At 33.0% G+C, this 14,067-nt stretch overlaps 1 protein-coding gene across 1 annotated transcript in view; it reads left to right on the top strand.

Annotated features, from left to right (window-relative positions):
* The window catches only part of USH2A (usherin), a 686,658-nt gene that overhangs the window by 91,507 nt on the left and 581,084 nt on the right, over positions 1–14,067 (top strand). The window contains 2 exon segments of the mRNA XM_025420646.3: positions 6,458–6,653; positions 9,850–9,980. Coding sequence (XP_025276431.3) covers positions 6,458–6,653; positions 9,850–9,980 — 327 coding nt within the window.

The following is a 14,067-nucleotide window of genomic DNA, read 5'->3' as shown; positions in this document are numbered from 1 at the left end:
AGTGACATAACCCATGTTAAACACTTCCTAGACGGCACAGCACATAGACAGTCTGCATTTCTGCATTTCATGTTACTAGTTACTAGTGGCAGCACCAGTAATTGAATTAAAATGTCTGACTTCAAGCTTATACCTAATATCTAACATTGGATTCTGTATAATTTGATTTACAAATAGTTGTTGCTGGTGAAAAATCTTAAAGAGGTCAGTTCCTCCACTTTAATTTTTTGGGGGCAAAGAGCCATAACTGATAGTATTCTGATGATTGCTACATTATCTTTCTTTTACAAAATGACTTTTGTAAGTTGTTTACTACAAATCATCTAATAACAGCCAATTCTGAAGTCTTAACATAAACCTTCCTCTTTATTCATTGTTCCCATTGTGCCCCTCTCTACATTTTCTGAAGAATGACTACTTTGGATATTCATGTTATAGTCACGTGAACTTTCAGTTAACAGCTCAGCAATTGTCTATTAAGCTTCTACTGTGTAAATGACAGAGAGTGCAAAAGTCAATAGCTTGCAATTCCTGGAAGATACATGTAAATCAACCAATAATTTTGGTTCAAAGTGATAGGCCCATGGTCAGGGTTTTGGGTGCTGTGGGAGAAGAGAAAAGGAGCAGCTATCCCAGCCCAAAGGGCAGGAAATGGTTTTGAGGAGAATCTTCATCGCTCCAAAAAAATATGATACAGGTTTTAAAAAATTGGCCAAAATGGAAGAGTGCATTCGTTACCAATTATTGGAATGCAGAACTACCAATGGGAAAATCATGTTCCCATTCTCATTTTCCTCTCTTTGTCTTTTGTTTTCTTTTTCCACAGCTAAGAAAAACTATATGCTTTCCACTAAAAATTTTGCAATACCATAAAATAATGACACATCGGACAAATTTGTATATATTTTTTCTTTCTGACTTTAAAAATATTAAGGGTGGAAATTGTTCAATTACAAACTAGTAGAGGAAAATAAATACCAGCAAACAATGGTTTTGATTCTAGTTTGTCCCAATAATGATTATGAAATATGTCAAATTGTTCTGAAATAGTGAATGTTTATTGCATAAAATAGTAAAAGGAAATAAACTTTGTTGTCCAAAATATCCAAATAGTTTTTAACATTCTTAAAAAAAAAACAAATTGCAAAGGATCATTATTATGAATAGATATAGATAGAATATGAATAGAATTTTTTTAAAGATTGTATTTATTTATTCATGAGAGACACAGAGAGAGAGAAAGAGAGAGGCAGAGACACAGGCAGAGGGAGAAGCAGGCACCATGCAGGGTGCCCGACATTGGACTCAATCCTGGGTCTCCAGGACCATGTCCCAGGCTAAAGGCAGGCACCAAACTGCTAAGCCACCCGGGCTGCCCAGTAGATAGACTTTTTGAGACTACATGGTTTGATTCTCCTAATTCATAACTTGAATATGTAACTCTGAGAAAAATTGGGCACTTTCAGAAGTCACATTAAACATTTTACAGCAAAAAATGAGGGGGCAAGAAAAATGATTTAGAAAATTTGTTTTGTATGTGTACAATATTTTTAAAAAGATTTCATTTATTTATTTTAAAGACAGAGAATGTAAGCAGTGGGAGGGATAGAGGGAGAAGGAGAGAATCTCAAGCTGACTGTGCTTAGCATAGATTCCCAATGTGGGGCTCAATCTCACCACCCTGAGATCATGACCTATGCCAAAATTAAGAGTCAGACACTTAACTGACTAAGCCATCCAGGTGCTCCTTGTACTTTAAATCTTATCTTAAATTAATTATACTTTATATACAATATAACTTGACAGCCTATAGTAGGTTTTTGGGTGTGTACAAAATAAGAATTTTCTTTCTGATCATTCAGATATTAAAATTAACTTGATAAGTTGAAGTACATACTGATTCTGCATTAAAATGTTAAGGTTTTATTTATTTTAATTTCTTTAGAAAAACATAGGAAAATCTAATTTATGAATATAAATGTAAAAATCCTGAATAATTTCAGCCATTATTTACCATTAATGATGTTGAGTTTATTCTAAGCATGCAAGCATAGATTCTAATTAACTTATTAACCTATGACAATTTGTCATTCAATAGGTTAAATGTTTAAATCAGGACCTTTAATAAGATTGGCAAATTATTTAATATTTTTTTTATATAAAAGCATCTTGTTATTTTGGAATTCATATTTTTTCTTTTGAATGATAATTTACTCAAGATAAATAGTCAACATCATTAGACAGGTTGTAACTTTAAAGACATTTCCATTAAATTCAAAAATAATATAAATATGCTATCATCATGATTATGTGATATATATTACCTGTTTTGCTAAAAATTTTGGCCTATAAAGTAGAAGTGAAGTAGAAGAAAATAGTAAAATATAAATATATATATTAAAATCTATGAACTAAGTCCTCATTATTTGATTGGCAAAAAGAAAAATGTACTTAGTATATAATAAGATATTTAAAATAAATAAGAAAAAACTATGCAAAGTACAAATGAAATTTTCTCAGAAAAGATTATATTTAACCAATAACCAGATGAAAAACATTTAGCTTTATTAGTAACCAAAGACATACATACTAAAACAGTGATTAATATTTTTCTTAAAATCATGAAGGGATAATAATAGTTTTAAGTTGAACAGAATATAAAATGAACATTCTCAGGTATTCTGGTAGTGGGACTATAGATGAATTTAATTTTTCCAGAAGAAATTTGGCCATATATTTTTTAAAGATTTTATTTATTTATTCATGAGAAACAGAGAGAGAGAGAGAGAAGGCAGAGAGAAAAGCAGGCTCCATGCAGGGAGCCTGTCATGGGACTCCATCCTGGGTCTCCAGGATCACACCCTGCCTGGGCTTAAGGTGGCACTAAACTGCTAAGCCACCAGGGCTGCCCAATTTGGCCATATTTAATAAAAACCTTTAAAAATATTTACTTTGCACAATTCCAATATACATCGATTTCAGTTACTATAGATAGATAATACCATGGTTCAACAAAATGGTTCAAATATTCTTATTATGGTATATTAACTGTGAGCAATTGCATAAAGTACAAATTTAGCTGCTGGCTCTTCAGTCTACAAATTACTGCAGAAACAATGAATGCATATTGTGATCAGTGACTCACTGTGACTCTTCTCTCAAAGTCAATTGGGGATTGGTCAGTGCACATCCATTCAAAGAAGCTTATGTTGTGCTGCTTCCTAGTCTGTCCGTAATAAACCCATGTGACGTTTCAGAAACATAAATTAAAAAAAAAAAAGGAATTGAATATTTCTTTCTTCACAGCAGAAATGGCTGTCCAGTGCAGCCATTTGAAAAATTTTATAAATGCAGCTGGAGCCACTCAACAAAGGATAACTTAAAAATGAGGACAGTGAAAAAAAAAAAGAAAAAAAAATGAGGACAGTGGTTATGAGGAATAGAATAAAGATGACAGTGAAAGCACAAATATTGAAATGATGGAAGTCCAAACTTCCATACTTACAAAACAATATAACCCTTCACCAAGGCCTAGGCACGATGCTTGCTCAAAATGGAAAGTTATAGGATAAGAAAACAAGCAAGATTCCAGCTACTCGGGATCCCTGGGTGGCGCAGCGGTTTAGCGCCTGCCTTTGGCCCAGGGCACGATCCTGGATACCCGGGATTGAATCCCATGTCAGGCTCCCTGCATGGAGCCTGCTTCTCCCTCTGCCTATGTCTCTGCCTCTCTCTCTCTGTCTCTCTCTGTGACTATCATAAATAAATAAAATTTAAAAAAATATTAAAAAAAAAAAGATTCCAGCTACTCATTTTTTTTACAAAGAAATGCAACAATTTAATACTCAAAGTTTCAAATGTTAACTTAAAGCCTACTAAATGCTAGTCTGTTATAATTTTTGTTTCCTTTCATATTTATAACTGACAGTAAGAACATTTTTATAGTTTTACCTTCACTTTTTCCTTCTTTGATGTTTTCCTTTCTTTTTGCTGATCCAAGTTTCTGACCTATATAGTATTTTCCTTCTTTCTAAAGAACTTTTAACACCTCTTGCAAGAAAATTTTACTGGCAACAAATTTCAATTCTTGTTTGAGAAAGTTTTTATTTCTACTTCACTTTTGAAGGATAATATTGCAGGGTACAGAATTCTAGGTTGGTGGCTTTCTTCTCTCAACACTTAAGTATTTTGCTCTGATCTCCTCTTACTTGCATGGATCTGAGGAGAAGTTAGATATAATTCTTACCATTGTTCTTCCACAGGTTAGGTGCTTTTAAAACACTGGCTTCTTTCAGGATTTTTCCTTTATTTTGATTTTCTGTAGTTTGAAAATTACGGGCCCAGGTATAGATTTTGTTGTTTTGTTTTGTTTTTGTTTTGGTATTTATCCAACTTGGTATTCTCTAAGCTTCCTGAATCTGTGGTTTGGTGTTCAACATTAAACTGGAGAAATTTTCAGTCATTATTTCAAATATTTATTCCATTCCTTTCTTTCTTCTTGTTATTCCTATTATGTGTATAACTTCTAGTTGTCCCACTGTCAGATTGTCTGTTTTGTTTTTTCAGTTTTTGTTCTCTTTGCTTTTCAGTTTTTGAGGATTCTATTGATGTATCATCTACCTCAGAAATTCATTCTTCAGCTGAGTTGAATCTGTTAATAGGCTCATCAAAGGTGTTCTTCATTTCTGTGTGATCTCTGACATTTCTTTTTCTTTTTTTCTTAGAATTTCCATCTATCTGCTTACATTGCCCATTCATTATTCTTGCATGCTGTCTACTTTATCCACTAAAGCCATTGGCATTTTATTTTATTTTTTAAGATTTTATTTATTTATTCATGAGAGACACAGAGAGTGAGGCAGAGACACAGGCAGAAAGAGAAGCAGGCTCCTCGTGGGGAGCCCAATGTGGGACCTGATCCCAGGACTCTGAGATCACACCCTGAGCCAAAGGCAGATGCTAAGCCACTGAGCCACTTGAGCATACCAAAGCCATTGGCACTTTAGACATAGGTATTTTAAAGTCCTGGCCCTAAAAATGCCAACATTCTTTACATATCTGATTCTGATGCTTGCTCTTTCTTTTTGAATTGTGCAGGTTTTTGTTGTTATTGTTGTTCTTTTTTGTTTTCTTCTCTTTGTTTTTTGGTTTTTGGGGATTTTTTTTTTTTTTTTTGCCTTTAGTGTTCCTTGTAATTTTTTCTTCATAGATAGATGATGCACCTGGTAAGAAAAAAAAAAAAAAAGAACTGCTATATACAGGCCTTTAGCAATGTGGTGAAGTGGGGTGGAAGCACACTATAGTCCAACGATTAGGTCTTAGTCTTTTAGTGAGCTTTGCTTCTAGACTGTGAACTTCACATGTGCTTCTCTGTCTCTCCTACCCATAGGTGGAAAAAGATGACTAGAGTGGGCTGGGGTTAGGTATTTCCTTCCCTAAGTTAGTTAGGCTCTGATAATACCCCAGCAGGTTAGGCTCTGGTTCACTAATTTCTCCTGAGGGCAGATATTATTAAGAAGAACAGTGAGCACTGATTATTTCAAAATGGTTTCCTCTTTCTACCAGAAGCACTAAGAAATTTTCTCCTGATATTTGCAGTAAGAACCTGGCCCAACTCCTGGAAGTAAATCTCACAAAATATTGGGAGCCCCCATTATAACTAGGTCCCTGTGGAGTCTTCAATTTTCAGACTCATTCCTACCAAACCTCCAGCAATTTGTTAGTACAGTTAAATTTTGTCCTCCCCAGAATTGGTTCCCATGGAAGCTTCTGCTTGTGAGTTGTTGCTTCTGTCACTGAGACTCTCTGTTATCCGTCAATCTGTCCTTCCAATCTTGGGAACTGTTTGTCCTATTTTTATTCCTTTAGAGATCTAAGGAGTTATAGATTTTTCAGTCTATTCAGTTTTTTACTTGTTAGGATAGAGTTGGTGACCCCAAGCTCTTTATTGTGGAACCCCAAACTGGAAGCCAAGTTTTAATATTTTGACAAAAAATAAAGGTTATGGCAAAATCATAACTTTTCCCATTGGTTATTAAGATAGTTTTGTGGGGGATCCCTGGGTGGCTCAGCGGTTCAGTGCCTGCCTTTAGCTCAGGGTGTGATCCTGGAGTCCTGGGATCGGAGTCCCACGTCGGGCTCCCGGCATGGAGCCTGCTTCTCCCTCCTCCTGTGTCTGTGTCTCTGCCTCTCTCTCTCTCTTTCTCTCTCTATCATAAATAAATCTTTAAAAAAAAAGATTGTTTTGTGGTTTCAGCTCGCATGGGCACTTACCATTTAAATATTACCTGCCTATAAAATGCTTACTTCTGATTTATAAAACATTTTTTTCAAAAACAATAGTTGCTGGCTGTTAACTCTTTGATATTAGTTTTATATCTAATGAAATGCCTGTTACAGAAAGAAAAAAAATCACAGCTTTATATTTCTTTATTGTTCTGTTCCTTTATTGTTTCAGTGTGATCATTGCTTGCCTCTTTATAATGATAAGCCTTTCCAACAAGGTGACCAAGTTAATGCCTTCAATTGTAAACCCTGTCAATGCAACAACCATTCCAGGAGCTGTCATTACAACATCTCAGTGGACCCATTTCCATTTGAGCACCACAGAGGAGGTGGAGGGGTCTGTGAGGATTGTGAGCATAACACAACAGGTAACTAGCCAATCATAGATAACAAATAACCAAGGGTGATTTGGCCTTTGAGGCCCATGTGTTTTATCCAATGCATGTCATTTTAAATTATGTTATTGCTATCTTATGTAAGAAAGTGTTTTGATACTGCACTATATGATTTCATTTACATAGAATTTCAGAAACAGAATAAATGAGCTAAGGAAAAAAGAGAGAAAAACCAAGAAGTGGACTCTTAACTATAGAGAACAACCTGATGGTGATCAGAGGGGAGGTAGGTTGGGGGCATAGTGAAATAGGTGATGGAGATGAAGGAGCACACTTATGAGGAGCACCCGGTGTTGTAGGGAAGTGTTGAATCACTCTATTGTACACCTGAAACTAATAGTAGTATGTTAGCTAACTGGAATTTAAATAAAAACTTAAAAATGATACTGTTAGGTTAGAAAACAAAAACTTGTTCATTAAACTTTCATAAATCCAAATAATCAGGTAGTTTTCAGAAATAACACTCTAATCTCAACTATAGCTTTTCAGGAAAGTTCTATTTTTAAAAATATATGGGATTTGATTAAAGTATATTTTGAAAAACTCAAGAATTGTTAATTTGAGTATGCATAGTATATTAAGTTTCCTGTGTGACCTTGATCTCCATTACATCTGGATTTTTGTGTAGTGATGTTTATGTTTATTCAGATTTGTCATGGATCCTGGTAATCTGGGACCGCTCTTTTAAAAAAAATGCTAATTAAATGCACAAGATGGGGATGCCTGAGTGACTCAGTTGGTTAAGTGGCTGCTTTCAGCTCCAGTCATGATCTCAGGTTCCTGGGATGGAGCCCATATAAGGCTTTCTGCAATGCAGGGAGTCTACTTCTCCCTCTTCCTCTGTTTCTCACTGCCCTGGTTGCTCATACTCTCTCTCTGTTTCTCAAATAAATTAAAAAAAAAACATAAAATAAAACAAATGCACAAGATTATTATCAAAGTCTTATTCTAAAAGCATACATTATTTTGACTCTTCATCAAAAATTACTGTTTTCTGAAGGGCTGGTATATTAAAAGCAGAACTAGACATCGTCTCAATTTTAAAATATAATGGCCCAAGTCTGATGGGTTTGAAAGTGTACCACTCTGAAGCTTTAATGGATTTATTAGATAATTATTTTTTGAAGATTTTATTTACTTATTTGAGCGATAGAGTGTGGGAGCACAAGCAGGGGGAGGGGCAGAGTGAAGAAGTGAGAGGGAAGGAAATTAGAGCAGTAGTGACAGAGGTCTCTAGTAAGAAAAACAGATGTGCAATGGCCTAGAGGAGAGAGAAACATGGCACCCTGAAGGAGTTGATGGGAGGACAAATGGAAGATTGTATGAGAAGATGCTAAGAAGTAATACAGTGGCCAGATCTAGAAGGCTCTATGAACCATGATAAAGGGTTTGGCTTCTATCCTCAGGTTAATAAATGCCACTTGAAGGTATTTTATAAGAATATATAAGTTCTATGTTTTTGAAAGACACATCTGGTTATAATAAAGTGGAGAATAGACTGGACAGGGCCAAATGTAGTTTGGGATACTATGGTTCCATTTAAGAAATAATGCTGGAGTAATTTAAGGTGGTGCGGATATAGAGAAGTGGATCCAAGAGGTAGGTGGAATGAAAAGTGGCAGCATTTTCTGGTAAAGAGTAGGGTGTAGGTAAGGGAAAAAAAGAGTCAAGACTCCATCCTAACATCCCAATTTGAGCAACAGGGTTAATGTTGGTGCCAGCCATTGAGAGAGTAAACACAAGAGAATCAAAGCTTAGAGAGAAGATGGCATGTTCTGTTTTGCCATTAGTGTTTCCAAGAGACAGGAAAAAATCCTGTGCAATTGGAAATAGTTCTGAAACTCTTTTCTTAAGAAAAAGCTTTTTGTGATGCATCAGAATAGATCAGTATCATCAATACACTTTAGGGGCGTCTTATGCTTGCCACAATTTGTAAGTGCATATTTATTCTTGTAATTATTTAATTAGAACTCATCTTACCCAATAGATTGTAAGATAGCTCTGTGAAAGGGGTATGATGTATATTTCACTTGCTACTGTATTCCTCAGCATTTAGCAGTGTCTGAAGCATGATTATCACTCAATAAATATTCACTGAATGATAAAAAAGAAGAAATTTCTAGATTACAGATAGAAATTTGTGAGTCATCATCATATGCAAATATAAATATTCTAGAAATATTACAAACTCACTTAATTTTTAATTAGTTCATGGTCAATATCTATCTGAATGTGTTTTTCACTTGATTAAGTTATTTCTATAGTCTTCTAATATTGAGCCAATCTCAGCAATGTTTGAACAGAGAGTTTAAGGGGGAATTGATAGTCTTGAGTTTTCTTTCAGCTTCTTTCTGTGGTCTTATATGCTACTCACATTTACTTTAGAACTCCTCTCTCCCATAGTTTGGATTTTTTTCTTATATAAAGTAGCAAGAGAAAATTTCTAAATAATAAATTGTAAACTATAGGAATGACCTCATATTTCTAACATGTCAGGATATTCTATTTAATATGAAATTTATTTGGTATATCTAAACATAATCAATTTCTATTTTGCTATTTGAAATAAAAAATAATGGCCATAAGCAGCAGAAACATTTGCTTTTAATAATGTTAACTATGGAATAATAAATTAAATTTAAAACAGTATCCTTTTTTGAAAACAAGATTTACTTTTAATAATGTTAACTATGGAATAATAAATTATACTTAAAACAGTATCCTTTTTTGAAAACAAGATTTAATTCTTGAAAAATATTTCTAATACTACATGCCTACTTGCTTCCAACTGTATAACCATCATCTCCTTCACATATAAACATTTCTCATATTTGATTTAGATTAAGTGCCTAGTCCTAGAAATAAAGAAAAGTTTTAAGTTTAGAAACAAACTCTTTCACAGTGTATGGGCCCCAACAAAGCAGAGCTTTTTAGAAGTGTGGTATTATATAACAGATGGGAGTTTAATGAAGTAAAGCACAGTTTGTAACAGGTTCATTGTTTCATATGCTCTGGATCACTAAATTGGCAGGTAGAGATGAAAGGTGCATTAAAATGGACGTCCCGAAAATTATAGAATTCCCTCAAAGGAATACAGTCTTTAATTTTGAATTATGCAGCTGATTTTAATGAATTGGAAGTCATAAAGCATAACCTTTCTCCAACACAGGGAGGAACTGTGAGCTGTGTAAGGATTACTTTTTCCGGCCAGTTGGTGCAGATCCTTCCGCCGTGGATGTTTGCAAACCCTGTGATTGTGATAAAGTGGGCACTAGGAACGGTGACTTCCTCTGTGATAAGGTAGGTTTTCAATACTGAAGGTAAAGAATTGCCCGCCTTCAGAAACTAATTTGGGAGATGTTCTACGAGTGAAATTGAGGTCCATATATCAAGAGACCCTCTATGTGTGTGTTTGCTTTTCTAAGAGATGGTTGCTTTGGAAGTGTTCTTTTGCAACTTTTAATGTGAAGTGTAAGGCAATGTACCTGGTCCTTTGCATGTAAGAAAGGCTCATTCTGTTTTTAATTTTAAATTTGTCGAAAATACTGAGAGGGAAGTGATTTCAGGTAAACTAGGAAGTGAATTGAGTCTACGTCTTAGCATTATTGGTGAATTAATAAAAATGATTCTCCTCCCAAATTCCATACAAGATAGTATACAAAGGTCACTTACATTTAGATCCAAATGGAAATTAAAATAGTAGCCCTACTTCTAAATTTCTTATTCCAGCCTTCTCTTTAACAGTACAATGGGTTTTTATAATTTTATACATTTTTATTACTGACTTTTCAAATGTTGGTGTTTGACCTACATGAACCCAGTTCTAACTGACCTGGGCCTATATAGCATAGCCTACTTCAAGTCAGAAAAAGCAACTCTGTATCTAAATGTGTTATCTTCAGCTGGAGCTTTTTACCTGTTCTGATAATACTAATACGTAAAAATATATAAAGGGCATATTTACTTTAAAGAATCAATTCAGTGATTGTATTAATTTTTAATAATTACATATTCCCTTATAAATAATTGAGGATGCACTAGCTAGAAACGTAATCCCACAATCTAGTTCAAGAAAAAACATAAGTTATAGCATGAAGATAACTAAGTTCAGGGCAAAATATATTGGTCTTATAACCTTCAGCATACATTCAAAACTGCTTTAACAAATAAAAGCCAAGTATAAAGTTGGCCAAAATAACGATTTGAAGAACTTCAGAGTGAGTTAATAAAAGAACATTATATATTTTTTTGGAAAGCTTAAGAGTAGAAAAATAACTAACAGATACTTTCTAAAAATTTTATTTTTTTATATTAAGGAACTAGTTTTTGAGAAAGTCATATTACAATTTTGCACATTTTGATCTGTAAAGACTGTCTTTACACATTTCCTCTTTACAAATCTGCCAAGAATATTCAGCATGGATATTTTTTGCTTGATACTCAAATCTCAGCCCAAAGATTGATATATCTTTTAAGATGTCGTCACTGCTCACACAGTTATAAACATATTCAAATTACTTTCTTTTACATTATTCCATATTACTTACATTAAACCATTTATGGAATTAATTTACTTTTTTGTCTTTTTCTGTCCAACACAAACAGAACAGTTTCAGTAATATAATGAGCACCCAATAAATATTTGTTTAAATAAATGTTGAGTGTCTGAAGTGAGATTCTGAGTACTGACCTCACAGTCAGATGATTATTTAGAATAGCTATTACAATATGAGCATTATATAAAATTTTCACTTAAATAATTTTTCTCCCTGAAAATTCAGGGTCAGGTAGCTTTGGTGTATACTACTGAAAAAAACTATGAACTAAAGTTCTACCTCCTGAGTCTCATTTACATGTCTGCTTCTAAAAAATATTCACTTCAAGTATAATGATATACATATGGCAGACATAAAAATAATGTAAATTTTATACTATGCAAAAATTAACCAAAAGAAAGCAAGACTGACTATATCAATATCAGATAATGTGGAGTACAGACAAATAAAATTTCCAGCAACACAGAGAGATATTATGGGTGATAAGAGGACCACTTAAGCAAGAAGACATAGAAATTCTAAATGTGTATGTACTAACTAGTAGAACTGCAATATATGTGAAGAAAAACTGAGAACTGAGAGGATAAAAATTTTAAAAAGTCAACATCTCCCTCTCAAAATTGATAGGAAAAAGAAAATTATCAAGAATATAGAATTCAACATGTCTTCAACCAACAAGATCTCACATCTAGTGAACAGTTCACACAACAACAGCAGAATAAATATATAATACACTTATAGAAGATATCCTGGGATATAAGGCAAGCTTCAATACATTTAAAATAACTGAAATCATACAGAATATGTTCTTTGACCACAATGGAATCAAAATAGAAATCAAACACAGGCAAACAAAAAATATCTCCAATCACTTGGAAACTAAACAACACACTTATAAATTATTCATGGGTCAAAGAGGAAGTCTCAAAGGAAATTAAAAAGACAGTGAACTGAATAGAGATAAAATATAAAATATTAAAATTTGTAGTTGCAGGTAAAGCAGTGATACAAGGGAATTTTATACCATTCAGTGCTTGCTTTCTAAAAGAGAAAGTCTCAAGTCAATAATCTGAACTTCTACTTCAGGAAATAAGAAAAAGAAGAGTGAAATAATCTCTAAACAAACAGAATAAATGATATCATAAAGCTAGAGCAGAAATCAATAAAATTTAAACAAAAACAATGGAGAAAATCAATGAAGAAATGGAAAGATAAATGAAATTTACAAGCATCTTCTAAGACTGACAATAAAAGAGAAAACACCGATTACTAATAGAAATGAAACAAGAAGTATTGCTGCAGACCTTGCAGATATTACAGTATAATAAGGAAATAACTATCAACAACTCTGCACACATATATTTTACAACTTTGGTGAAATAGAGCACATTCTCAAGAAGTATAAATTGCCTATTCACCCAACATGAAATCAATAAGTTGAATAGCCCTACAATTATTAAGGAATTTGAATTCATAATTTAAAATTTACAAAAAAACCCTCCAAACCCAGATGGTTTCACTATAAAATTCTACCAAACATTTAGAGTAATTAACATGAGATATATATATATATATATGTGTGTGTATATATATGTATATATGTATATATAATGTATATATATATACATTACAGCAAAATCAAAGAAGAAAGGTGACTTCTTAACGCATTCATGAATGTATTATCCTGATATCAAAACCAGACAAAGACAGTACATAAGAAGAAAAACACAGACAAATCTCCCACATGAATAGAGATGCCAAAATGCTTAACAAACATAGCAAATGGCTATTCAGCAATATTTTAAGAAGAATTAAACATAAAGACCAAGGTTGTTGTATTCCAGGAATGCAATGCTTGTTCAATATTTCAAAATCAAATGATACAATACATCTTATTCACAGGCTGAAGAAAAAATTATATGATCATAATAATGGATGCAGATATATTTAATGAAAGTCAGTACCCATTCCTGATAAAAACTCTCAGAAAACTAAGAACTTCAACTTCAAAATGAACTTCTACAAAACAGTACCTACTTGCAGCCGACATCCTCCTTATAAATGGAAAACTGCATACTTTCACCTAAGTGGGGAACAAGACAAGGTTGTCCATTTTCATTACTTGTATTCAACATAGCACTGGAAGCATTAGCCAGTGCATTAAAGTAAGAAAAGTAAATAAGAGGCAGTAAGGAAAAAAATAAAACTTTAACTTTGCAGATAACACAATGATCCAATAGAAAATCCTGATGAATTTACAAAAAAAAACCCCAAAAACTGCTTCAAGAACTATTAAGTGAGCTCAATAAAATTGCAGGATGTAAGATCAACATACAAAAAATAAGCATATTTCTATAAGCTAGGAATTAATTTGCAGACATAAAAATAAAAATACAATACTATTTGTAATTGCTCAAAATGTACAGGATTTCTGTGCTAAATTCCAAAATATGCTGATAAAAGAAAGTAAAGAACATCTAAATAAATGGAGAGATATTCTGTGTTCCTCTGATGGAAGATTCAATGCAGTTAAGGTATCAACATTTTTCAAAGTAATATACAAGTTATTATAGAAAATTCCTATCAAAATCTCAGGAAGAATTTTTTGTAGATATAGTAATAGGATGCTAAAATTTGTATGGGAATATTATAAAATATAATATTTTAAAAATAATGTTCATAAATATATAGTATTTTAACTATTTTACTATTTAATATTTATATATTAAAGATAAAATATAGTATTAGCATATAAGTTTTAGTGTAGCTAAAATGATTTCAAACAGGAGAATAAAATGGGAGGAATCACTCTACCCAACTGCAAGGGTTAT

The sequence above is a fragment of the Canis lupus genome, chromosome 38, assembly GCF_003254725.2.
Source record: "Canis lupus dingo isolate Sandy chromosome 38, ASM325472v2, whole genome shotgun sequence".
Lineage (NCBI taxonomy): Eukaryota > Metazoa > Chordata > Mammalia > Carnivora > Canidae > Canis > Canis lupus.
Note: the sequence above shows the minus strand (reverse complement) of the source record. Positions and strands in the feature narration are given on the sequence as shown.